Genomic DNA, 27,590 nt, shown 5'->3' with positions numbered 1-27,590 from the left:
GAGGATGCTTTGGGTGATAGAAGGAGAAAGAAAAGATAATAATTAAGAGAGGGAGGGAGAGAGAATCAAAGGGAGGCTTCTTTTCAGGATAGGAAGACTTGAGCGCACGTGGCACTTGGGGTGACCCAATAACAGGAGAGAAATCAGTGCACAAGGTGAAAACTAACTGATGGCCAGAGTCCTGGAAGGGGAAGGGCAGCGTGAGGTGAAAGGATAGCTGTGGACTAGCTAGCGCTGGCAGGGGGCGGGCACTGCTGCCCACGGAGCTGAAGGCTATGCACAAAGGCTGAAATAAGTGTGGCGGAACTCCGCAGTGGAATTCAACACGGTATCTCTAACTTTCTTGCTGAATTCAAGAGAGGGAGGGTGGTGGGACGAGGGATAGGCTGGGGCTGGAGGAAAGGGGCAGATGCTGAAATCCCTCCTTTAAATTACAGGGAAAGGGAGCAGCTTCCAGAAAGTCTCAGGCCACCCCGAAGGTGAGAGAGTTTCAATCTGCAATAGACTGCCTCCACCTTTTTCATCCTTTGTCTCTTATGTGCAGGGAACTGGAAAGTCGTGTGGTCTTGTATTTATTCAGCAGAGAGGCATGGGGTCAGGTGGGAACAAGTGTGCAGCTGGATCTACCAAATGGTAAGCACGGGGGTGGACCTTTAAGATGATTTCAATTAGACACAGGGAATGCCAACAGATATATGACCACAAGATGGCTGAGGGTCAATATCCTACCATTATTAGCATAAATCGCCTTTTCAAATGAAGAAAATTTAACTATTTAAATAGAGCACTATCTATTGTTATCAATCCTAGACATTTATAACCCCAGTAAGGTACAGTGCAGTTGCTTCTTCCACTGGATTTAGGTTCTAAAATCCCTAAGATGAAAATCACATGTACTCAAAACTGACCCTTGAAAATCCTGTAAAACCTACCATGTTTTAACAGATATACCATTACCATCAAAACAGACAACTTCTACATGTTGGAAGAGACGGGTAGAAGGTTTCTTGCATTGAGGTGCAGAGGGAAAAAATGCTCGTGTTCAGGGGCCCTAATGCATGGAAAACACCGAGCTAAACCCTTGAGACTCTCACCCAGCACGGGAGATGCCCCAGGGAAAGGCATTCTGGAACACTGGCTCTGCCAAAAGGAAGGACAAGTTGTGTCTCCCATTTCAAGGGCCTCTGTGCCAAAAGAAGGATGCAAAAATTGCCCACACATATTATTACTGCTATTGCTCTTTTATTCCCCTCAGAGTACACAGTTGAATCTTTGTGAGTTACGCACCATTTTTTGGCACAGTCTATATACTCACAGGTAATAGACCCACAAGCCTCAGAGAGTCAAAAATGTTATTTTGCTAGCCAATCTGTTCTGGTATACATGAGTAAGCTACTAAGATGCTTCATCTTAAGGAAATTCCAAATGGAATATTTAGCTTTTTATAAGTGGAGACCTACCTCGGTAGGCTGGTCAGCTGGCTGTGGGATCATGAGTTGGTTGTGATGCTGTAGCACCGTCTTCAAGTAATCTAAAACAGTCTGGCAGGGCACTGGGTGGAAGAAATTGCAAAGATTATACATTTGTTATCCTGCCACAAGAAAATAAAAAAACTTTAAAGTTTAAAAAGATTTTTGGTGTAATTTCTAAAAAAAAAAAAGACTTATTTACTAGAGGAAATACAATCTTCTTGCATTTGACATCCACAATTACTTCTGTTTGCAAATACAGAACAGATGCTATGGTTTGGGGAGAACTTTTAGGCTCATCACAATTCACTGAAAACGTTCAAGTCAAACTTACTCTAGGATGAATTTGGGTCAATAATAGTGATCAATGAACCACCCACAGAAGAGACATGTCTTGTCTTCTCTGACTCAAGTTCTAACATTAGTAACCAATGATGCTTTTTAAAATTAAAGTACTGAAAACTAATGTTTGGCTAGTTTTTAATCAATAATATAATACTCATTTTTAATGACAGATTTATGTCTACTTCTTCAGGAAGCAAGAATGCCATGAAATTTAGTCCTGCTTCTCAAAAGGAATATAGTTGACCACTTCGTTCTTACTGTAAGTGTCCCGTTCTCTCTCCTTTCAAGAAACTCAATGTATTTGGTCCAGTTCAGATTTAGTTATTATGCATTTCATTAATTGTGGCATTATTTTTTGAGGCTTAGTCTTATAGAATCATGAATAATTACAACAAAACTGAACAATGACTCAACATAGAGCCTGACATTTTTTGTACCATTGCATAAATAATTCCTACATCTTAAGATTTATATTAGAGCTCTTTCTGGCGTATTAACTAATTATTTTTAAAGGTCTTGGTAGCTTAATTAATAACCTAATTTATACAAATTAATGCCACTATCTGTCTTAGCTGTGAGTTTTCTTAAGATATTTCTGTCAATTAAAGAAAACAATACATATTTAACCAAAGCCCCAGTTTTAAAGTATCACCACTTTTCTTACCACTTTTTTCAAAGATAGCTAACAGAAACTATTATCTTTATCCACTGCTAACAGCTTTGGGTTTTTTAAGCAATATCACATTGTGACAACAAATAAAAAACTCCATCAACATCTTTTTGAAGAATCTGAATGACACGAAGTAGGATTAGGTTAGGGAACTTTTCTTCTTGCCAAAGACGTATCTTCTTAAATAACCATCCTTATAGACCTGTGTCTTACAGTCCTGTCACAGGCCATTCTTGACTGATTATTTAAATATATTCTTCAAACTGAAGAAACATTTGCTCCACAGCCACAAAAGGAAACAAAAAGAAGACATACCTGTATCATTTTGAAGTAGGCCTTTTGTTAAACCAAAGTTTAAAAATATTTATTAAACCAAAATTTAATAAAACCTGTCACGCATCCCTAATTGCACCAGCCTATTCAAAGTCTAACCCACTTGACTGATTCCACAGTGAGTGAGAATGAATCTTCTGGCAGTGGGCACCAGTTACAGGGGAAAAGCAGACGACTTGAGAAACTAATGGAGACAGGAAGACAGGCTTGTATCTGAGCTCTGGTTTTCACTAACTGCGTGGCGTCTGGGGCCCCATTTAACTTCCGTGTCTAAGTCCCCTGTACACAGAGCAGGAGGGTCCCAATAGCAGGACTCTGTTCTCACAGTTTGTGGTTAGAACCAAACACAACTCTACAGATGTCACTGCTTTGCCAAGTGACATGTGCAAGGTATTACTCTGGATTGAGTTAGGAAGCTTTAGTAAAATTTGTCAATACTCATTGACTGATTAGGATTCGAATGAAACTTCTTTTGATCCCTTACACCTATTTTAGTTAGTATGATGTTTATGAAAAAAATGTTTAAATGAAGCACAAAAATGCTCACAAAAGTCAGCATTCAGTATGACTTCAACCATGTTAAAAATAATTACATGCAGAGGGAAGAGTGCAAAGGAATAAGCCGAAGTGTTCATAACAATTAATCATGATTATATTTTAGTAGCAGAATTAAGGTAATTATTACCTTTATCATCCTTGTAAAAACCAGTTTTAAAAGCTGCTGCAGTGGGCATGTATTATATAATAATTTAAAGGTTGTCTGCCGAATGTCTACAAGCTGCAGTGTCCCCTTCCTCTGCTGTGGAATGGCTCAGAGCCCAGCTGCCATTCTCTACACCCCCAACACTGAGGCACCAGCGCACAGCCACCGGCAAGGCCAGGGGATGCAAACATGTGGGAAGAAAATGGCATTTCAGGTGCATTTACTCGCTGTAGGGGGCGCTATTTAAAGCAAATGGGTCCTACAGGTTGATATCTGGGCCGAAGGCTGAAGGCCGGGAAGACTGAGGACAAGGTTTACATTTAGCCAATTGTTTAAAAACTGAAAGAGCCACTGCCCTGGGCCCTCTGAGTAACCACCTCCCTCCGGCCCTCCCGTCCCTGGCAAACTCCCAGCCCTGATCCTTACAAGGCACAGGCCTCCAGGACCCTCTCCAGCCCAGGGCCAGAGTGTGCCCCTGGTGTTAAAGATTTGGAACATCACTCCTGACTGGGGGCTCTTTGGAGAGATGCCTAGATTTACACAAGGAAGCTGTGGAATCAAGTGAAATATTTTCTGTGTGTGGGGGGGCAGATCAGCCAGTCTGGAAAGTGGAGATAGCTGTATCTCCTAAAGTGAGGATGAAAGGGGAAGGAAATGCATTATCCTGACCCACAGCTGCACAGTGCTGCCTGCCTGGGAGAAGCCCAGGGCACTAAAAAGGGAATCGTGGACAAACTCCTGTCCTTCTGCCCTTCTGTTCTGCTAACCTATAGTTCTGTGGACACACTGAAATTTCCCAGTGAGGACATGGGGCCCTCACAGGTGAGGAGGGAGGCGCCAGTGCCTCAGGTGCGGTTTTGTGCAGTCCAGGCTAGACCTCGCTCCTTCGGCCTCCAAGGAAACAGAGTGAGGCCAGGGCTTACGGCAGCAAAAAGATCAACGGGATTCTCAAGGAGCTGATTACGCCCCAGAGGCCTTTACATCTGATTGTCTCCTCATGCAAAGTTCAAGCAAGTCACGCTTGCTGATGGAGAAGCTACCACCTCAGACCCACTGGGCAGGTTTCATTTATTCACGTATACATTCTGCCAAACAAAGTCAGATGTATCTAGTAGGTTTAATGAGAAAATAAAAGAGGGGCCCCCAACAGTAGTAACTTCTTATTAAAGGGAAGGGAGGATAAAAAGGTACCCAAATGTCCTTAGCACCTATCCTGATACTTATCCTTTTTTCCTTCTCTATGTAGTAACATTTTAAAATGCGTATCAGACAACCCTGGAAAGAGTACAAAACACCTGGGAGGAAAAAAAAGCAAAGTAGGAAGATCTTTTGTATCAACAAAGTGAAAATTGAGAGGAATGGGTTGCAAATATCCCATCAAGGTTATCTAAGCTATCTACAAGAATGTGCTGCTCTCAAAAACAAAGATGCCCCCTGGCCTGGATGGCTTGTTTTCATCATGGTCAGGGTAAGTTAGTGAAATCCACACAGACAGGGGCTTCAAGGCATTCTCAGATAATACTGGTATATAACAGCGCACTGACAGAAAGGCTGTGGGGGATTGGTCCTAGGGTCATTCTTGGGTACTACCGTTTTTTTTCTTAATGTACTGATGGCTCTGGCACTTATGAACAGTGTGATCCTTAACCTCTCTTAGCCTCTGTTAGCTCATCTGTAAAACAGGGATATTACCTACTGTATACAGTTTTTGTGTGGATTAACTGAAATAATACATGTAAAGCAGAAGACACCCAGTAAATATTGCCTAATGTAAGCTATTGTTATTTTAGGACTAGGAGCCTCGTGAATTCCTTGGAGAGGCCACTTAATTGACTCAGTGCTGACTTGGCTGTTGAATGGTCTGAATGATTGTTAAGGAGGGTTCTTCCAAGAGGACTGTTGCAGTTGTTTTTGCCCATATTAAGAGGGCCTAATTTTCATTGCTGATCGCTGCTTTAAAATCTTGACCAGAGTTTCTCTTCTCACTCCTCAAGCATTATTTAATTTACCTTGCTATGTAATTGTTTTTAAAGCTCAACCATTTATCTCAAAATACAACACATACAATTTTATAGGGAGACTGAAATTATTTACTGTCCTCAGGCAACCATGCTGTGTGCTGATATCATCTTTAAGTGTCCTATTCACATTGTCTCTGTAAAGTAGAAGCTCCTGAGCTGTAAATGTCTAGAAATACTCAATGGTGGGCTTTAAGTATCACTCAGCCTGCAGATGAATGGTCATGCTTTTGATAAAGACAAGGTTCTGTCTCTGCTTAATTAACTGACGTGTAAATGCTACATGCCTGACACTAGGCCAGGAATTGGGGCCACAAAGGTGATTTTGACTTAGTCTCTGCCCTCCAGGGCCCTACCTGGCCTGCCTCTTCTTGTATCAGGCTATCAGGAGAGACAGACACACAAAAAGGAAAACCTTCCCCGGATACTGACTTTAAGAGAAATATGTTCGATGTAATATGGAAAGTGGTTACTTTGCCTGGGAACTGGCAGAAAGGTTCCAGAGAGAGTATCGCCTGAACTGGGTCCTGAAGAATGAGTAGGAGTTTCTCAAGTGGAGAAAAGAATGTGCCCTTAGATCGAAAGGAGTAGCAGGAAGGAGTAAGGGAAGACCAGAGGCCTCCAAGTGTATGGCAGCTCAGGAATCACAAATTGTCCAGTGGGGTTGGAACACTTGGTGTATGGTGGCAACTAAGGGTCAGGTCTACAAAAACAGACAGGAAAAGATCCATAGCATGAAAGGCTGAGGGTGCTGAGACTTACTTCATAGACCATGGAAAGCCTTTAAAGGCTTTTTTGGCAGGGGTGACCAGGGGCTTTTCAGTGGGGAGAGCCATGCGTCTGGGAGAGGAGTGGTTACTGCAGTAGCTCATGTTGTGAGATAAGCCCAGGTGAAAGCAGTGGGCTGAGAGGAAGAATCCAAACTGGTGGATATGTAGAGGTAGAATTCACAGGAGAAGACTGATTGGAAGTTAAGGGAAAGAGATGCTTTATGTATGAATCTGAGATTCTTAATCTAGGTAACTAACTGAATGTGACCTCTTTACAAGGTAAGAACACCACTTATAATCTAAGAAAACCACTTAAGATTCTTGTATTACTAGGCATAGGACAGTCTCCCTCTCTGTTTCTTTCTTTTTTTTTCTCCTTTCTAGCTGAGCCATCTTGCCACCTGTTGGCAGCTCAGCGACTGCTCAGCTTGGGCCAGGACTTGAACCGCTGTTGCTCAGAGCTTGTACTCTTGAGCGAGCTCCTAACCAACTGAGCCACTCATCTGGCCCTCTCTCTCTGTTTCTTAAAATCCCCATTTATTGAGTATCTACTGGAAGACCTAGTAGGCACTCAGTTGCTACTTAATTCCAACATTCCCCTAGTATTATTAACCTCAGTTTACAGAAAGGGGAAACTGAGGCTCAGAATGGTTAAGTGATTTCCCAAAAATCACAGCTAGCAAACGGGCAGAAATCCAAACCCAGGTTTGACTCCAAATCCGTTCTCTTCACCTCACGCTGTTCTCTCCCTCAATCTCGTCGTCAGCTATTGCAAGAGTTGCGATGATTTTTACCAGGTTCTACGTAAAAGAACTCAGTTCTTTATTCCTCTCTGTTCCTGTCATTTGCTCTAAGTTTTTACTCAGAATATATTTACATCTCTTCACTGTCCTTACACACCCCACATGAAGTATGACCAGTATGTTTCTCAGGACCAGAAGCTGACCTGAGTATTTTTCCACAGGCACTTCTGGGCATGTGTGAGTTTGGAGGTGGTGAGAGCACTGGAGGGTACTAGGCAAATCTATACCGTGTTTACTCCAAGGGCCTTTGTTCTGGCAAAATCACTACTATCCCAAAACTGACATTATTGATTTATCTCTTTAAAAAATCTTATTTAGAAAATGACAACTGTGGACTAATAGGTTCAGAACTGCATTATCCAAGGTTAGTTCTCTACTTTGTAGCCTCTTGAGTTCGTATAGTCAATCTTCATTATTCACAGATTCCGCAAATTTGGCAACTCTCTAAAATTTATTTGTAACTATCAAATCAAGATTCGTGGGGCTCTTGTCATCCTTTGCAGATCACTGAAAAATTTGAGCCGCTTGATGCACACATTCCCAGCTGAAGGCGAACAATGTAATGCTCTGCCTTATTGCAGCTCTCATATTATAAACAAGTGTCCTTTTCATGGTCTATTTAGTGCCACATTTTGCACATTTTTGTGCTTATCGTTGGTGATTTCACTGTTTAAAATGTACTCCAAATGTAGAGTTGAGTGCCCTTCAGAGCTCTCAAGTGCAGAGTTGCTCAACAGATGACTCTGGAGAGGTAGAGAAGTGACTGAGGTACAAAGTCTCAGCTCTGACCTGCGGCAGGTGCCCCCATCTCCTTAGTTAACCTTGTTTCCCCTGCTAACGGCTGGATGCCACTGTCTCCTTCGTATGTATCCATCCTGCTTGGCTGTAAGAAAAGCGACCCCACAACATAAAGGTAGAATGTACCAAAAGAAAGTTCCAGCTCCTTCCATAGAAACGTACTGGCCTCCAGTACAACACAGGCCTACTGGGGCCACTGGCAAGAGGTGACACTACTCAGGGAAAATTGATCCCAAATTCTATTGGAGAGTTACTGCTTGCAAAATATTTAACAGATTTTCCTCCTCAAAATGCATAGCTAATAGAGTGAAAAGTGGATTCCTGGGATAACCTAGAGTCTGATTTGCTGTTTAGCCAAAGATGGAGGTTGGGAGGTGAGGACAGGAGGGCAGTGATGTCTCTTTTTGAATCAAGTTTTCATTTCTAGGTGACACTTTCAACTTGATGCTTAGTTCTAAGGTGTCCCTAGGTAGTGAGCACGTGTTAAGAAGTCCCAAATAAACTGTTATTTCCTGCATTTTACACTGATTCTTTTTCTATTCATAATTGACAAACTGATTTTCATCTATATAATTGGGTTTCAGTATGGACAATTAAAGCAATAATAGGTTCTTCATGTAAAATGGCTACCGGTTCAAGTTCATGGAGATTATCAACGGGACAGAAATGTTTACATTAATAGTCCCGTATTTCCCCATGTATAAGACGGACCCCTTTTCAAAAAATTTGGGGTCTAAAAACTGGGTGCGTCTTATACAGTGGTTATAGATTTTTTTTAGTTGCATTTCCTGCAAGTGATGAGTTAGATGAATTTTATGATGAATAAAACTTGAGTTCAATAACTTTATGTAATACATTTTTTTCCAATTTCAGGCCCAAAAATTAAGGTGCGTCTTATACATGAGAGCGTCTTATACATGAGGAAATACAGTAATTAGCCTAATATCAACCTGTGTCATTCAATATCTGACCATCAAGAGGGCTCAAGAGATGGCAGCATTTTCATCTTTCTGGGAAGTAGAGAAGGACAGTGATTAGTGGCAGGCCAGTGATGAGTTCTCCCTAACACCGACACTTCACCTGGTTCAGACTCAGGAAGTTGGACTGAACCCCAAATTGCTTAGGACTTACCAAGGACAGATGGTTTACCAAATATTTAGGATTAGGAATTCAGCAATACTCCTTTACACTTGTCACCTGTCCTTGCTCTCTAATAAAACTACCCACAGTTCTGAACAACTGATGTAAATATCTGCAGTTGGTTGAAAATAGTGTCCAGGACATTATTTTCTCTCCCAATGAGAAGAGGAATAGGCAATAAATAGAAAATACCCCTTGGGTAAAAACCCATAGTTAATCGACAATAATTTATGCAACTGTGAAAGTTGTAAAATCCCACAGGGTGTTAGCTGCACCCACATCTCTCTGACTTGGAGAGACCAGTAGCACTCTGGTTCCATTGCATTTTCCCGGGTTCTACCCAGTCTCTCTCCTGCAGTTAGTGCTGGTCTGGCTTGGGAAGACACAGCGGCACCGCATCTAACCCCAGGGCTCAAACGCAAAAGAAGAGAATGGATGTACTTTTTACCTGTTGTTTCTCTCCCACAACACAACTGCACTAAATCTAATTCCAAAATATTGTGAAGCAAACCTTAGGTCTATTTGGGGAATTCTTTTCTTTTATTTTTTTTATAGTGATAAAGGAGTTGTGGATGATTTTACTTTATTTTTTAATACTTTTGGACTTTGCAAGAAAAGTCTATATGGAGGGGGGCAGAAAACCAGGGTAAATTTTTTTTTTTGGGGGGAGGAATTCTTTTAAATCAAAGGATGAAAGGAAAATAAATTTCTGACCTGGCAATTCTTAACACCTGTTTTTGCTTTCTATGTGTACTAGTAATAAACAAGTGGGTACCTTTCTTCAACATTTCCTTCCTTTTACATCAGCTGCCAAACTAGATGGTGCAAAAACACTGAGTTAGGAAAAGAACGTAAATTCTATTTATATTTATGTATCAGCCTTAAAAAGTTTAAATTTACTATGTATGGTTTGTTTTGAACATTAATATATTTGTATAGTGAAACATGTATGTAATTAACCAATAAATGTATACACTGGTGGATGCATGCTCAAAGTTTTTTATCAATGGGCTGCATGATTAAAAAGGTTTGAAGATATTGTTCTAGCTAATGATCTTAATATCTTTTGTAAGCCATAGCCATGTAGTAATGAATTCAAAGACAAGCAAAATCAGTACCTTTCCAAAGGGTGAAAAAATGGCTTTGCAACCCAGAGAATATCTTGCCATAATGATGACATTTTCTGTTCTGCAAATCTAGTCTCTAAAAGTCAGGAAGTGACTCTTATTTAGCCAGGGGCACAAATAGTTTGGGATCAGCCTAATTACTGGTCTGGTTTTGATCTATTCCTCTCAGTGTACAGTTGCTTATTAACTTTAAGGGGGCATTTGCATACTAAAAATAGACTACACCTGTTGAAACTTAACAAGAAAAGTGAGAAATTAATGGAATAGAAGAGACCATTTGTTCAGTACTAGTAGAGTCCCGTCTCTGGAGGTATTATTTTATTTTAATTTCTATCACTGATTAATAAAACACATATATCAAAGTCTTTAAGAGTACAAAAGCCATTTTAAATGAACAGGGCCATTTTTTGAGGGAAACTCAGGATCGCAGTACTTGGCCTATTTCAATCTCACTGTACCACATACAGGAATCGTTTTCCTATCAATAGAAACATCTTTTAACAGGACTATTAAATAGGTCTTCAGGCCTATACCCAAGACTGGCTTAAACATAGCCAGGATAAGGCTAGCGGCTCATCTTGAGATTTGTTTGGTACTAGCAAGCTAAGGGCTCCCTGGGCATGCCTGTTTTCCCAACTTTTCCACATGGCTGGCCAAAACCAAAAAACATACATGCAGGCACACATACATACAGATGACACAACAGAAAGGAACTGCATTTTGCGTGTAAATAACATTGGCAGCGTACCTGGGATGTTCTCCAATTTCCTTCTGAGCTCTTCATTTTCTTGTTGCAGTGAAATAACCTCCTGCTCCAGCTCTTGGCATCTAGGACAGTAGCCTTCCTCTTCCTCCTCCTCTTCCTCCTCCGGCAGTGTAGAAGAGGAGGGGTGACCATGGGATTCGGACGTTGCTGGGGAGGTCCAGCCACCTAGGGTATGCACGGGGGAGGTTGACAGAGGATCCATGTCGGCCAGGTGGCCATACCCACTGACCGATGAGGTGTTTGGAGTCGGAAAGCTTCCCGAGAGCAGGTAATTTTGTAGGGAGTCAGTGAAAACTCTCAAAAAGGCAGAAGTCTGTTGTTTCCTTTGCATATATTGCATCTCTATGTCCACATTGTCTGAGGTCTGACTGTGGACCCCCTTCCCAACGTGACACTGCTCCTGTCTTTCGGTATAGCTCGAGCCTTCCTGCTTCACGTAAGAAATCATGGACTGAGAATGGTTGGAGTCCAGAAGTTTTCCTCCGCAATTTAAGAGGCTAAGAACTCGACTGCACTGCTGGGCAAAGGCATCCAAGATCATGCGACTCTCTGCAACACACAAGAAGACACATCAGAGACCAACAGCCAAAGAGAAGGGGTAAGTAAGGGCCTCAATGTTAACATTCAAAAATGTTAAAAATATGTATTTCTACTCTCACAAATCAAGGTGACATGGTGAATCCACTTTTAATAGAATGCATAGCTTCTTGTTGTTCTGCGACGGGTGGGGTGCCTGATGAGTTACCCCCAGCCCCTGACTCTGGGAAATGGCTGGACTGCGACTTTGGACACCATGTAGAGATTTCCCTCTTTGTGGCATTAACTGGCCTGCACAGGTCTGAACTCACACCTTTGGCTTCATTAATACCTTTACTCTAATGAATCGAGCCAGCCACTGCAGACTCAATTCCTCATTGACAGGAGGGCTTAGAACAATCATTACTTCTATTTCTGGAGTGCCCTTGTGCCCTTGCTATTAATCAGCTGATACAATCCCTGCCAAGAGTATGTTGCTCCCAGATGCAAACTAGAAAAGAAAGATAAGTCTTTTTGAAGAGCTCACTAGACATCTAAGGTAAAACAAAGAGTGGGCCTACAAGGCAGATGATGACGAGTCTAAAAGGAAGACTGTATGTGTCGTCCAGTACCTGTGTTCACTATTCTTTTAATTTACCTGCCATGTTGGATTTCTTGTCAAGGCCAATGTTTAGGCTGATCTGTATCAGTATTACTTGAAAAGCAGTAGTGCCTCTTCTGAAAGCCTCTTTCATTAGATTGCTAAAATCCCCTAAAACGGCATATACTAGAGTGCCAGTTACTGCACATACATGAATTCTAAAGCATACTAACTGTTAATCAGTGAAAAGCAAACAGAAAGCAATCAATTCACTGCAAAACAAAGCAAAAAAAAAACCCACCCCAAATTGTGAAAACGTGATTTAATGTTGTCAGTCTGAGAGTCTTGAAAATTCACCCTAAATGTAAATGTCACAAGGTAGACTCTCTTCTTTCCTGACCACCACCCAGAATGGGCTATTTATAAGTCCAGAGATTATACTCTGTAGGACTTAAGCGTGCTCGGAGGATGCCGCTCATTTCCGCCCCACTGGGAGAATAATGGCAGCAAACAAAATATTGTAGATTTTTGATGCCAATAACTATTGTTTATGGTAGAAATGTAACTAGCTCCTTGCTGTCTCTGAAAATGTTATTTTTTTCCTGAAAACAAAGCAATCAACCACAACTTTTAAAATGAAAAATGGTGAGCTCCTCAAGGGCTTCTATGGAAACAGTGAACCAGAATAGCTGTGATTAGAAATCGGTTTCTCCAGAAAATCCAGGATGTAGAACCGATGAAACCACACTTCGGAAAACTCCACGCAGGACTATGTGCTCCATTTTGTTCTTTTTTTCTTAATATTCTTTCCTGAAGTAACTAAGGTATTGGAGGGGGGTGTCCAAGTCTCCTTTTTCAACTATTTAATAGGTATACATAAAGCCCGGAGTGCAGTGCCCGGCATATAGGAAGCAACCTTCATATCTCCCAAATCTATAAAATGCTATCATTCCTAAATCCCCTTGAAACAAACAAAAAAAACTCATCAGAACACAGAGGCCAGTGCTCTTTGGTTCAGAAAAGGAACACCGACAGTACAATCCATGAGGCCAGTGGGTCTGAATGCACTGGGATTTCAGGGCCAGCGCTGTCAGTACCTCAAGGAATATTTACTGACTACATGCAGGGACTCTTGTCAACAGAGGATCTTAGTTTATAGCATTTTGAGGTCCACTTGGCTGGGGTAGAGGTGGCAAGACCACTCTAGGCAGGCTGCGAGTCCACAGGATTCCTTGGCATAGCACTTCCTCACTCTTGGGAGCAGTACTGCCCTAGACAGAGGCAGGAGGGCCCCTGCCTAGACCCTCCCCCTCCAGCCCTCCCCCTCCCCATGATCCAGGAATTCAAACTGCTTTGAGGGGGCCTGTGCAGGTCTCTTCCCTGAGCCATCCTCCCAAAGACAGATCATGGTGCCAAGAGCTTGGGAAGTCTGAACTGGGGTCTCCATATATGTATGTATGAGGTCTCTCCTAGAGGAAGACGAAGCTGGGGGCAGGAAGAAAAGGCCATGGGCTGGCTGAAAACTGACTGGGTAGATGGATAGAAAGCATTCTAACAGTTTGTCAGTTGATTCATGCCTTTGTCTACATTAGTATTCTTGTCCTGAATCCCACAAATATTAGGCAAAGGCCTGTTATTTTACAGTTACTCTGAGAGCTGAAGAAGGAGCCAGGTGCCAGGTATAGTTTCAGGCTAGAATTGATTGATGGGCTAAGAACTTGGCTGAAGAACTGCTAACATAAAGTCTGTTTACTACCTTGGAGAAAAAGGGATGTGGATATGGGAAGTATCCTTTACACACTGGACTTGATGATGCCTCTGCCCCCTGTCAGGTGGAATGAAGAACCAAACTCAGGATTTAAATCTTAAAAACTTAATGGGGAAAAAGCCTCAAATACTGGGGTATCATTTCTTTACAATGACCAAAACCAAATAAACAAGACAGTAAACAGTTGAGTCATATAAGTGGAGAGGTTTAAGATGTTGCAATCTCATTTCTTTACTTCAGGGTTTTTCTTCTTTATTAGTAAAATCAAAGGATGATATTGATTGGGAGTTTTCAATTCTAGCACACTAGCAGTTTTCATTCATTTTAATCCTATAATCCCATTCTAGACCTGAAGTTGTATTTACTGTTTGCATTTTAATCAGCATAGTCCCAATTGATTTCCAGCCTAAACACCGTTAACATAACCTTGATGAAAGGAACAAAATATGAAAGGGAAGGCTAAAACAGAATTGTCTAGAAAACACTGCTCAATATATTTGTTCAGTGTCCTAACGAACACACAGTAGTTTTAATCATGTTGATAAATCACATTAGGGTATAGATTTTAAGGGAAAAAAATCTGACTTAGGGACAAGTATGATTTGTTTTCTTAATTGAAGGATACACTGGTAAGATGCTGAGAAAAAATCATTATGTAATACCCTACATTATGAAGATAATGTATTAAAGTGCACTCAGAATATTAAGAGAATAGCTAAATTATAAAGCAGTTCTTGACTACAGTTTTTAAAAAATGCTTTATTCTCAGAACGGATATATGCAAAAACAGCAACTATAACCCTTAAAATTGAATTTCTCCCCTTTTCAGTATCTTAAAATATTTGAATGGTATTTTAACATCAATACACGGAACAGTGTGATGAAAAATATTACTACTACACTTGGTAGAAAAAAATAAATCTTTCCACTTAATACATATTGCAGCCAGCAGTACTTTAGCTTTCCAGACAGAATATAATTAGAAATGCAAGTACTGTGTGATGCCCATTATTGCTAAGAGATGGAGAAAAGTTCTGTTTTCATATGAACACAATTGAATGGCCACTGATCCATGATTCTTAATTGAGCAAAGTGTGCATATGTATTTTGAATTTTTTTAACTGTTTTTTCACCCCTGGTCACAAATTGTTCCACTCAGATGATGGTAAGGAAGAACAAAATCAACAATTTATAAAGGGGCTTTAAAACTACTTACTTTATCCCTAACTTCACTAAAATTAAATACCACGAAATGTTAATAAATTATAATCACAAAGTACTCTAAAATGACTTCTAATTTATTTTGTTTCATTGTGCAGTCTGTGGGGGATAATATCATGTTTCAATTTGTGCCTAGTCTGATTCCAAAATCTGAATCCATGAGTTTTCTTTTTTAATTAAAAAAATTCATTTCTAGAAATTCTTCTAAATTTAAGTGGTTTAATCCATCCTAAATCTGATAAGTGAGCAATAAGAGGGATGGGAACTCAGCAATCAAACACAGGCTCCCTACTTTAACGTCCTTCTTTGTAAGTAAAGCCTTGAATGGAATTTGCCCATCACAGCATATCCCCAAGAGTATTCTGTTTCTATGAAGGCGATCACAGTAGTCGAGATTAGTGGTAACCTTTTGATTTTAGCCCAGTGAAGGGTGAAATATATTAATATTAAAAATGCAGAGCAGAAAAATTTTTTGTGACCTACTATCATGTATCCATATATTATATCTACCCAAAGGATTTCCAGCTAGTTCAAAATAGATAATTTCCTTACAACATTAATATAACTTCTTTTAATGAAAGGACTTCATGATATAGAAAATATATAGAAGTTAGAAAATGAAAGCCTCTTTGGAAGCATCACCCTTGTCTTAAATCGATGAACTATGTATCTTTTTTAAAAAATGCCATCCCATTTTTTTTCATAATGGCAAACATCAACACAGCAAAACAGGATGCAATTTTTCTAAATAAATAAATCAATGATGTGTCAAAAATTAACAGATGAGTTAATATACTTGGTGCTATCAAAACCAGATGGTGCTTCCTAATACTCATCCTGCTCAGTCAATCCCTGAATATTTTCTGGACCATCGGTATATAAAATAGGATGCTGCTATTTGTGATGGCAAACAAAAGCAATCATGCCTGCCAAGCACATACTATAACAGGCAGCATTTCAGCTCTGCTAGACAGAAAGTAATTAGAATGCTTTTAATGTCCAAAAGAATGATGCTGATAGGCTGCCACAGATGTGTAGATTTATGAATATTTATATGGTGGTTTATAGCTGACACTTTTATCAGTTGAAGAAGATAAAATATCTGCCTGACTCAAAAGCTTGACAGTCAGGTTAATAAAATCTCATTAAAGAGAATGACCTATGCAATTATATAGGATTTATTGTAATTCATTTTTGATTGTACTCTGCTTAAAGATGCAATTTCCCATTTCCTGATGCCAAATTTAGGCTGCATATCAAGATCTACGTGGGTTTTAACTCTAAGCCTCCCACAGAGGAAAAATATGCTTTTAAAACCATGGTATATTACCTCTTTTAAGGAAAATTATACTCTTGATGAGATTTTGTAAGAATGTTGAAAAAAAAATCTATTTTTAATCACATATTTCTCTTCTCAATGGTTTATGGCCCTTAATGGAAAATAAAATTCACTTCAACCCTTTCATCTTTTCACTGCATTTACTCTGGACACTCGGTTATCTCTCTTCTTCTATCCTTGACTCATTTAATTACATCGATGTTCTGACCATTTTCAGTTTACTAGGTGGCCTGAGACATTGCAATAACACTTTTGGGAGGATGTAACAAGCAAATCACCACCCCCCACCCTCACCCAGTATGCTCAAGTGGCTATCCTTCCATGCACACATGCTCATTGGTTCAAAGTGGAACCACTAGTTCCTCAAAGAGCCAATCAGCTCTTCAGGTGACTGTCCCTCTGATGGCCACTCACATCACTGTGTCTGTTAAGAGATGGCTTTGTCCATCAGTGATTAAATATTATGACCACAATTCATGATGTCTAGTACTATGAGCTTTCTTTTGCCCCAGGCCATTTTCCTCACTGCATGGAACACACCTACCATTTAATTCACATCTTTCCAACAAGCACGTGGCATCCTGCCCTTGGTGCTATCAAGTTTATCTCTCTATGAGCTCTCTGAAAAAAGAACCTTGACAATAAAGGAAATAAGAAATACAGGCAGTTTGGGGGGGCATCAACAAGCCCATTTTCACTCCTTTAGATTCAGTGATGTGATTGCCACTTGGGGACAGAGACAAAATAAACTAAACAGGACATTTTAAAAAAACACTGAAAAGAGAACTTTTAGAACAAGGTGAGAAGGGGAAAAAGAAAAATCCAAACTACTTATAATGAACAGCAGGAAACTTCCAGAGTAGGAAGGACAGCAAGTGACTGGTCCAGAGAACAGAAGGAAAAAGCAAGGTTAAAACTATGGATAAAAATGGAAATGAGAGGGGGGCAGATTTATAGTGTATAAAGGGAAGTAAAAAGACTGAAAGTCAGCAAAGGCTGAAAGGAGAAAGCAAGACTGACCTGGGCAGAAGAGGGGGCCAAACTCCAATGAACATGGTGGAACTAAGGTTATGCAGAGGAGTAAGCAAAAAACAGAAATTGGGAAAAGGACCCACATTTCTGAAACAGCAAGATTAAAATACAGAAAGATAAAGCAGAGCTGGGAATAAAAATGAGCATGAACAAGTAGTATAGGAGAAAAAGAACACCACAAATCCAGAAAGAACACAAACCTCTTAAGAGGAGAAAACAGAAGGAAATAAAGAGGAAAATAGAAGTAGGCGAGTAACCTAAGAATGAATATAAAAACACAATAGAGTATTGGGCCAAGAGCGACTGAAAAATAAAACACACCCATAAACAATAAGGACACTCACATAAGCATCCCACTCAAAGCCGTCACACATCTCTCCAAATCTGTGAGGGATGTGACAGAACAAGTCTTCACTATAACCTGTAATTAGATTTTCTTTCTCAAAACCAATCCTTCATGTGTCAAAATATTGACAAACAACAGAACATTAGCATAGGCATCTATAACTCTTTTAGAGACAATGCTCATATTTTCATTAGAAATAAAGTCTTGAATTCACTGTTATGCAGAATTGGTAGTGGTGGTGGTGGGAGGGGGCTTCAAAGTGCCATAAAAGGCCTGAGCAGGAACTTGAAGTTCTGAAGAGCAGGATGAACGAGGATACGCGTCCTCGGGGAGCAGAGCACCCTTGAGCTCAGGCCCCCGGGTCTGGCCTTTCCACCAGCCCAGTTCCCTCCTTGCAGTCGGGCAAGAGAGCTGGCCTTTGCCCTGGGGACCGCCTGCAGGCTCCTGGTAAGGAGAAGAATCTCGTACCCTGGAAGGATGCGCCCCACGAGGCATTTCCGCAGGCCCCGGCCCAGACGCTCGGGGGCGCTGGACCCCGCCATGCAGCAGTGTCCCATCCGGCAAGGGGGGATTGTGGGCGGAGGGCCTGGAGCGCCCGGGTTCTTGGGGCTGGGGGGAGGGGTCTGCCGCAGGGGCGAGCGCCAGTTCCACCGCGTGGCCGGTGCAGGGGAGCCAGGAGTCTCACACCCACAGGCTGGGACTCTGGGGTGGGTGGGGAAAGGAGCAGGGAGAGAGGAGCAGGGAGACGGGAACAGAGAAGGCGCGCGCACGAGAGCCAGCCGAGCAGACCGCGACAAAGAGTGCATCAGAGGTGGAGAAAAACACGAACAGTAGGCAGAGGAGGAGAGAAGGAAAAACACACGAAGAGAGAGTTAAAGGGAAGAAGTGGAAGCAAAAAAGTGAAACAGCAGAGGATGAGGGGAGGACGTCCTCGAGAGCCGCAAGAGCAGCTCCGGCTCCTCCAGGAGCGGACGCGGCTCTCACCCTCGGGTGTGCGGCCCCAATCCTGGCCCGAGCGCGGCCTCGGCGCCAGGGCTGCCTCCCGGGTCCCCGCCCGAACGACCCCCGCCGCCGACTACCCGTCTCTGCGCTTCGTGGGCGCCAAACCGAATCCAGGTGGCGGGGCCACCTGTTAGGAGGCGCGCGCGCCGTCGGAAGCCCGAGAGGCGGAGGCAGCGCCACGGAATCCTCCAGAAGTTGCCGCCCGCGCGAAGAGGCCTCCGGGGTGTGCTCCAACGCCCCGACTCGCCCTCAGCCAGGTGTGCGCCCCCCTCCCCCTCCTCTCACGCCCCTCCTGCCAGGCCTGTTGCGCGCGCGGGACAGTGTCCGCGGTCCCCAGCTTCCCCTTTCCCGGTCTCCACCCCGCCCTCCGGCCGGAGCGGGAAGGAAAGTTGCGCCCAAGAGTTGGTACCTGCGCTGAGCTCCAGGCTGGTGCCGTCACTGCCCGCGCTGCTGCCGCCCGCGGCGGCGGCCGCCGGGCCCGAGCCGTACCTGACGACGGCGGCGAAAGACGAGGACGAGGAGGCGGCGGGGGCCGCGGGCGGCGGCGCGGGAGTCCTCAGGTGGCCCTGGGACGCGGCGGACGGAGACGACGATGAGGCGGTGGCGGCCGCCCGGCCGGGCCCGGGGGGGTAGGTGCTCTGCGCCTGGAACTGCTGCTGCTGCTGCGGCGGCGGCGGCGGCGGCTCGCTGCTGCTGATGGAGACCGCAGCGTGCGGCGCGAAGGGCGGCGGGGGCGGCCGGACGTGCGGCAGCTCCACCAGGGTGGGTCTCTCGTAGCGCTTGGCCAGCGCCGGTCTCTTGCCCGGGAACGTCTTGAGGACGCTGTAGGGGCTGCGCTGTTTGTAGATTTTGGGGACGCTGGGCCCCTCCTCCGCCGGCTGCATTTCCTCCTCCATGCTGCGCCTCGGGGCCGGTCCCCGGCCGCGCGTCCCCTCCCCGCTGGGCGCCGGGCTCTGAGGGTGCCTCCGCCGCCCGCCCGCCGGCTCTGCCCGTGTGCGCGCGAGTGGGAGGGTGTGTGTCTGAGCCGTGGCCGCCGTCGCCGTCACTGCCGCCTGTCGCTAAGCCTGGCATCGCTGAGCCCCCGCGCGGGGGGCTGCCGCCCGAGAGCTGATTGACAGGCCGCCTCGCCAATGCCTGGAGGGAGAAGGGAAGTAAAGAGCAAGTGTTTAGGGTAATATCTGCTAATGATAATAGGGGCGGGGGCGGGGCCTGGCGCTGCTGCCGCCCGCGGGGTGGGGCCCACCGGGTGTGCGCCCTCGACGGGGAGAGGGAAAGAGGAAAGGGGCAAGAAGGATCGGGAAGGCGACCTGGTGAGAGGGCGAGGTTCCTTCCAGGGCGAGACTTCGGAGCCCCAGGTGGGGAGTCGAGGCTTCTGCTACTGGCGGCGTCCAGCTTTTGAGACGAGCTCCTGGCGCCCCCTACTTGACCCCAAACTCGCGACCTTGCACAGCGTAGCTGGTGGTAGTCAGGGCGGACGGGGCGGGGTGGCTAGGGTGCGTGCGTGCGTGCGTGCCTTGGGCAGGTATTACAGCCAGTTCTGAGGATTGGGAATTGCTCCCCCAACCGTCGAAAAGAACATGTTGAAGGTCTTGACTCAGGTCGCAGCGCGTTTGAACGTCCGGGGCTCTGCCCACTCCCAGCACGTGGCCTTTGAGCTCAACCTGATCACAAGAGCTCACCAGGGGAGTTGGACTCTCACAATATTGCGTTAGTTCCCTATAGGAGCTCTAAGAGTGCATAACAATCATTTCCCCCCATTCTACAGATGAGAAAACCGAGGCTTCTGGAGGAAATAACTCGGGAGTGTGTGGCAGAGTTGCACAGATGTGTCTGGGTCATTTGAATTCAAATCCTGACTTCTCATAGCAGATAGACTCTGTGCTATTGAGGGAGAAATATGACCCGATACTTACCTTTGGGATGGTAATTAGACACTTTAAGCAATGTTATTTTATATATACACACACACACACACACACACACACACTTGTAGGACCAAGGTGGTCGGAGAGGTCTCTCTCTCTCTCTCTGCATGGCCCAACCAGTTTCTGCATCTGGGGCCACCAGGCCAGGGTTTCTGGAGGACACACAATTTCACTAGTTTGAATGAGGGAAGCACCTCTGTGGTTTGGAGAAGGATTCCTTTGGGGGTAGATAGGTCTTCAAATCTAGAGAAGTGTCCTGGCCTCTCCCAGCCACTTTTTATAGCAAATTACCCCTCCTCTAAGCCAGCTGCGGTACCAATGCATCCCCTCCCATATGTGGTTTCCAGCCTTCTATCTTCATTCTCTAGGTTAGAATTCTGGGTTTATCTCTTCCTTGATGTATGACCCTCATCTCGCCACTCTGAAGTTACATTCCTTTTCAGAGCTTTCCTTTTAGTCTTGGGAAAGTGACCCATTTTCTTTTCCTGGGAGTTCAGGTCTTTAGCTTTTCATTTCCCACATCTCCCTTCCTTTGGAAGCCTCCTCTCTTTTTCCTGGTTCAGCTTCTGTGTTCCTCTACTCTAGATAGTCTCCCTCTCTCCTGCAACCTCCTCAGATTGTGCTGTGGTTCCTCCCCAACCTCCATTTATTAGAGATGAAATAAATAATGCCATAAATAAAAGTATTTGGGAGTCCAGGAACTGTCAGGGCTGATTAGGGCATAGAGGACATTTTCTTTCTCATTATGCAAAAGCATTTCATGGGGAAATAAAAGAGGTTTCATTGTAACTCATGCATGTCATATTTCAAGGAATTCAAGATATTAATCATATTTAACATTATTTGCAACGTTTCTCTCTGGCTTCTGAAAACTGCTAAATGAGGACACGTGGATCACTGGGAAAAAGGGAGACAAGCATGAGAGGGACAGTTAAGAAATAATGAAATGCTGGTGAAAGACAGGGAGAGAGAATGAGATGCCAGGGAGATGTTTCTTAGGCACATAAGTGAGAAATGGGGAAGCTCCTTTTGAGATGTGAGACAGCTGAAATTGAATGATATATTGGAGGAAATAAATGATAACAAACCTCCCCACACTTTTCTTTCTATAAAGCAGTACTGAATTTTGCATTGAAATGTGTCCCTCCCACTTAACTCCCAGATAATTTGCCAACAAGTCCCCGCTTTTGAAAAGAAATTTGGGTAGTGGCAGTGTGTGTGTGTGTGTGTGTGTGTGTGTGTGTGTGTGTGGCGGGGGAGGGGGGAGCGGGGAGCGGGTAGAGGAGAGAAATTCTTGAGTCTTTCTACTAAAGAAGTAATTTCCTATACCTGGAAGCTTTCTCTTTTGCTTATGTATTTTTAATTTGTATCATCCTCACCACTTAAAATACCTTAAGAGACTGGGAACAATACTTCTGTTGTTATATTTTACCAACAGAAAGGATTGGCCATCCTGTACGTCAGAAAGTGTTCACTTCTGTAAAACCAAATGCTAAAATTAGTGGTTTAACTTTAAAAAAAAAAAAGAGGGAGGCGGGGGAGAGAGGGCTCCAAGAGGGAAAATATTATAAATTTAAAAATGATCAGCTTTCAGGTCCTCATGCTAGCAGTCACCTATTTCTGGGTCCACAGAAAAATGAAGAGCTTAATAACCACTCTTTAAAAAATAAAATGGGCATTTATTCCAAGTGTGGAGTTGAACTCAATTTAAAAATTGTAACTGACCCACTCATTTTTTGCCTGAGATTGTACTTAGGCGAGTATTGTACATAAATGTATGTACTGAAGTGTTTATAAAATCACTGGTAGCACTTTGTAAGCATCTTTCTGTAAGTTATAGTCTATCAGATGGTGGCTTTGCTGTTATCTTCTCTTTAGGGTCTCATAGGGGCTGATAGGATGGTAATTACACTCATGCTTTAAATCTCTTTAGATATTTACTCTTTATCTCAAAAAAATAGATAGTGAACTTTTAAAAGTCAAGTGGCTATTTATGGACAGGGTGATTTTTTGATTGGCAGCATGTCAATTTCTTGAACCATCCAGAATATAGCTTTTAAAAAATGTCAGCCATGGGAAATGCTTTTTATTGTACCAATTTCGATGATATTTAATGAGCTTATGATTGACTGTTTGATCTCCCAATGTTTTGTGCTACTTTTAATTCATTTTGGATAATAGAAAAAAAAGTAATTGGAATAAAATTTTGTGACAAGATAATGACCTTCCACTTTGAAATTAAATGTCTGATTAGCTTCAACATTTTAATGCTGAGATGATATTGCAGTAGGCACAGGGGTGTGCATATTATCATTTGGTGGAAAATGACTGAGGAATAATACTCCTTTGCGTTTCTCATTGCATAGCAGAAAGGGTGTGGTGGCCATAGAATCATAGACTGATAGTGCTAGAAGGGACCTTAATGGTGTTTTATTCTTGTGACTGCCCCTATGCCTACAGCTTTTCTATGACCCTGTCAGGTGGTTGCCACAGTGTTGGGGAACCTCACTACTTCCAGAAGCTTCATTTACCCAGGTCTTTATTCAACAAATATTTATTCAGTGCCTACTATATGTTAGGTACCTTTCTCAGCACTGGGGGATATGATATAATGGAACCAGATTCCAAATTCCTACTGTTATGGAATTGGGGTGGGCAGATAATATAGTAACTAACTGAACAATATTAATATAATATTTAGTAAATATGTATATATAATTTATAAGAAATATGTATTATACTTATAATAATACTTAAAGTATATATTACAGAAGACTATTATTATCATTATTATTATTATTACCTTAGATAGAAATAACTGATGAAAAAAATAGGGTGGGGATGTTACTTTTGATAGAGTAGTTTGAGAAGACCCCACTGAGGTGGAACAATTGAGCTGAGAGTTTACTCAAAAGAGCCCCGCATGAGAAGAACAGTCCAGGCTGAGAAACAGCAGGTGCAGGAGCCGTAAGTGCCAACGCGCTTGATGTTCTCAGGTTGCTGAAAGAAGGGCAAGTGGTTGGATTGCCCTGGCATGGGGTAGAGTGAGGAGGGGAGGCCCTAGAGGCAGGCTGGGCCCAGGCCGTGCAGGGGATTTATTCTAAATGCAATGGGAAGCTTGGAGGTGGTAACGCTGAGGAGTGACACGACTAGCTTTATGTTCTTAAAAGGTAATTTTCAGAAAAGGTAAAATCTTGACTCATACAGACATGAAAATGAACAGATGTTAAAGATTTTATTTAACTTGCTCCATGCTCTCATGGAAGTCAAACAAACACAAATTAATATGGAATAAAGGAATGTTTAGTTGAATGCATAAATGTTTTTTTCATGTGTAATCAGTTTTTGTTTTTTTTAATGGGGGATATGGGTGAGCAAGGGAAGGGAACCTCTACCAGACAGGACAGTTGGAATGTCTGTCAGTTATCTAAACTTTCAAAGTTGTAAAAATCGTTCAAAGACAACAAAAGAGTAGAACCGGATAACTTGGGAGGGTGTGCTGTATGTAGACAGTGCATATTTTTTATAAGTAAATAAACAATTTATTTTCTACAAGGCTTTCTTTAAAAAAACCTTTTCTTTTGAAATAATTAGATTCACAGGAAGTTGCTAAGATACTATAGAGAGGTCCCCAGTACCCTTGATCCGTTTCCTCCAGTGGGTACATGTTTTGTACCTATAATTATGTAAATGGAATCATGCAGTATGTGATCTTTTGAGATTTTCCACTTAGTTTAAAGCCCTTAAGATCCATCTGAGTTGTTGTGTGTATCAATAGTTTGTTCCTTTTTTCTTGCTGAGTAGTATTTCATGGTGTGGCTATCCCACAGTTTGCTCAACCAATCACCTATTGTAGGACATTTTGGCTGTTTTCAGTTTGGGACTCTAAAACAGTCATGTACAGGTATTTGTGTGGATGTAAGTTTTATTTCTCTGGGAGTAAATGTCAGGAGTGTATTGCTGGATTGTTCTACAGTGCTTTAAAAGATTCATTCTGCTTTGTGGACAGTGGACTGCAGAGGATCAGGTTGGTAGCAGAGAGACAATTTATTTCCCAAACAGTGACTGAGTGACCCTTTTAAAATATAATCATGTGTCTCCACTGCCTTCCATTGTCTTCCTCCTCAGTAGAGTAAAATCCAGAGTCCATACATTTGCCTCCTCATGGCCCCTCATGATCTCTAACCATCCCCCTTGCATTTTGGACCTTGTTCCTTCTACTCTCTCTGTCCCTCACCCCACTCCAGCCTCACTGATCTTGAACAGGCCCCCAATGTCCTGCTTCAGAATTCTTACTCTCAATAGTTCTTCTGCTTAAAATATTCTTTCCTCAGACATCTGTGTCACTCCCTACCTTATCCCCTTCCGGTCTTAGCTCTAGTATCTCTTTCTCAGTGAGACCTTCACTTGATTACTGTATGTAATACAATTGCAGCCCAGTTCCCTTCACCCTCCAGCATGCCCTCAAATCACGTCTTTTCATTCAACCTCTTTTAGTTATAATATTCAAGGAAAAAAATTGACTCCAGGCGATATTACTGTCTTTGTGTGTGTGGAGTCTGCATGTTCTCCCTATGTCGGCGTGGGTTTTCTCCAGGTACTCCATTTCCCCCCCACCTGCCAGAGATGTGCATGTGTCTACATTGTTGCGTCTACATTGTCCCAGGATGAGTGAGTGTGGTGGGTGTGGGTGTGGGTGTGGGTGTGCTTGCACCCTGGTCCTGCCTGGGGAGAGGCTCCAACTACCCACAACCCTGAACTGGAATAAGCACATTGGAAAATAATGGGTTTTCTTGTTTTTACTAATCTTAAATGTATGGATAGCCTACATTTATTTCAATGTTTAATATTAGAAATGTTTTGAGAGTAGGCCGAGTGGCACGTTGGTTAAGAGTTGGCTTGGAACACCAGCTCTGAGCAGCAGGGCCCCGGTTCGGGTCCCACGTGAGGGCCAGTAACACTGCCCTCTACAGCTAAGATGGTGAACAACAGCTCAACTCGGAGCTGGGCTGCTGTGAGTTGCCAGCAACGGTGTAGGCTGCAGCCCCTGTGGCAGTGGGCTGCTGTGAGCTACTGTGAGCGGATGGCAGCCGGCGTGAGCTGCCAAGAGCTGCTGTGAGCCACTGTGAGCCGCTGTGAGCGGCCGTCCAGTGGCTGGTGAGCAACTGCCTCACTCGGGAAAAGTGCGATGATAATACCAACATGGACCAGTGAGGCAACATCCTCCACAACTATACTGAAGAACAAAAGGACAGCAACTTGTCTGCTCCCCTTCCCCGATTCCCCAATGCTATTCCCCTCCCTTAATTCTCCAATAAAAATTTTTTTAAAAAAAGAAATGGTTTGAGTCTTTATTTAGAAGTTTGGTGATGGTTTTGGGCCAAGGAAAATTCTGTAAGAACTTAACTCTTACTTATATCAAATAGTCTGTGGTAACATTGGTTTTTTTGTTTTGTTTTGGTTTGGTTTTTTAAAATTTTATTGGGGAATTGGGGGAGGGGAACAGTGCTGGGGAATTGGGGGAAGGGGAACAGACAAGTTGCTTTCCTTTTGTTCTTCAGTCTAGTTGTGGAGGACGTCGCTTCACTGGCCCATGTTGGTATCATCATTGTGCTCTTCCTGGGTGAGGCAGATCGGTCGCGGCCTCTGGACGGCTGCTCACGGCAGCTCTTGGCAGCTCACATCAGCTGCTGGCCGCTCATGCTGGCTGCCGGCCACACATGGTAGCTTATGGCAGCCCACTGCAGCAGGGGCTGCAGCCTACGCCGTTGCCAGCAACTCTCGGCAGCCCAGCTCCGAGTTGAGCTGTTGTTCACCATTTTAGCTGTAGAGGTCAATGTCACTGGCCCTCATGTGGGATCCGAACTGGGGCCCTGCTGCTCAGAACTGGCATCCCAAGCCAGCTCTTAACCAATGCGCCACTTGGCTGGCCCAACATTGGTTTCTGTATATGCCATTTCGCTTAAAGCAGCAGTTGCCATGAACCTATCCATGACATTAGTATAAAGACTTACTGTACTCCCCATTTTCTTTCCTGTCTGGCACCTATCACTATCTGTCATGCTAGATAGTATACTCGTTTATTGATTTCCCTGACTAGAATGCAAACTCCTTGAGGGCTGGGGGTTTTGTCTGTTCTGTTTTCTACTGAGTCCTCAACATCTAGAATAGCACATAGCGCAGAGTAGAGTCTCAATAAACGTTTGTTAAATGCATGAATGATTGTAGGAAGCTCTGGCAATGACCCTTTAACTTACTATAGACAGTGGTTCACATGAGAGTTTGGACTTCTTGGACAGTATAGTAGTAATAACAATGGAAGAAAGCAGACATAGATAGAATATATTCAAGAGGTGGTCCATTTCATTTTATACAGCTCTGAAAAGTGGGAAGTTTTTCCTTGCATTGAACCCACATTTGCTTCTTTCCTTCTTCCAACTGTTGGCCCTTGGGGCTATTCAGAGAAAGTTTAATCCCCTCCCCAACCCCTCTTTATTATTATTTTATTTATTTTAGTTTTTTTTTTCATTTCTCAGAAATCCCTCATGAGGCCAGTAGAGAAACAGAAAGAGGGGAAGAAGTTGGTGTTGAAATGAGGTTTGTCTCGGTTTGTGAGGTTTTGTTTGTTTGTTTATTTGTTGGTTTGTTTTTTCTATCTTGTCTCCTTTGCTGTTACTCCTTTTTTTTTTTTTTAAAGGTTTTTATTGGGGAATTGGGGGATGGGAACAAACAAGTTGCTGTCCTTTTGTTCCTCAGTCTAGTTGTAGAGGACTCGCTTCACTGGCCCAAGTTGGCACCATCATTGCGCTCTTCCCAGGCGAGGCAGATCAGTCGCTGGCTTCTGGACGGCCACTCACCATGGCTGCTGGCCGCTCACGCTGGCTGCTGGCTACACACA

General features: G+C 43.2%; 1 protein-coding gene across 2 annotated transcripts in view; it reads right to left on the bottom strand.

Moving 5' to 3' along the window:
- BEND4 (BEN domain containing 4) overlaps window positions 1-19,881 on the bottom strand; it is a 40,038-nt gene extending 20,157 nt beyond the window's left edge. For both annotated transcript variants that reach the window (XM_019628489.1, XM_019628490.1), the window contains exons 1-3: window positions 19,177-19,881; window positions 10,925-11,491; window positions 1,461-1,552 (exon numbers count right to left, since the gene is read on the bottom strand). In XM_019628489.1, coding sequence (XP_019484034.1) covers window positions 1,461-1,552; window positions 10,925-11,491; window positions 19,177-19,663 — 1,146 coding nt within the window. In that variant the 5' untranslated portion in view covers window positions 19,664-19,881. The remainder of the gene's footprint in view (window positions 1-1,460; window positions 1,553-10,924; window positions 11,492-19,176) is intronic.
- Window positions 19,882-27,590: the final 7,709 nt, after the last annotated feature.

Source organism: Hipposideros armiger, unplaced genomic scaffold, assembly GCF_001890085.2.
Source record: "Hipposideros armiger isolate ML-2016 unplaced genomic scaffold, ASM189008v1 scaffold_798, whole genome shotgun sequence".
Lineage (NCBI taxonomy): Eukaryota > Metazoa > Chordata > Mammalia > Chiroptera > Hipposideridae > Hipposideros > Hipposideros armiger.
The sequence above is the reverse complement of the archived record's forward strand: the minus strand, read 5'-3'. Positions and strand labels throughout refer to the sequence as shown.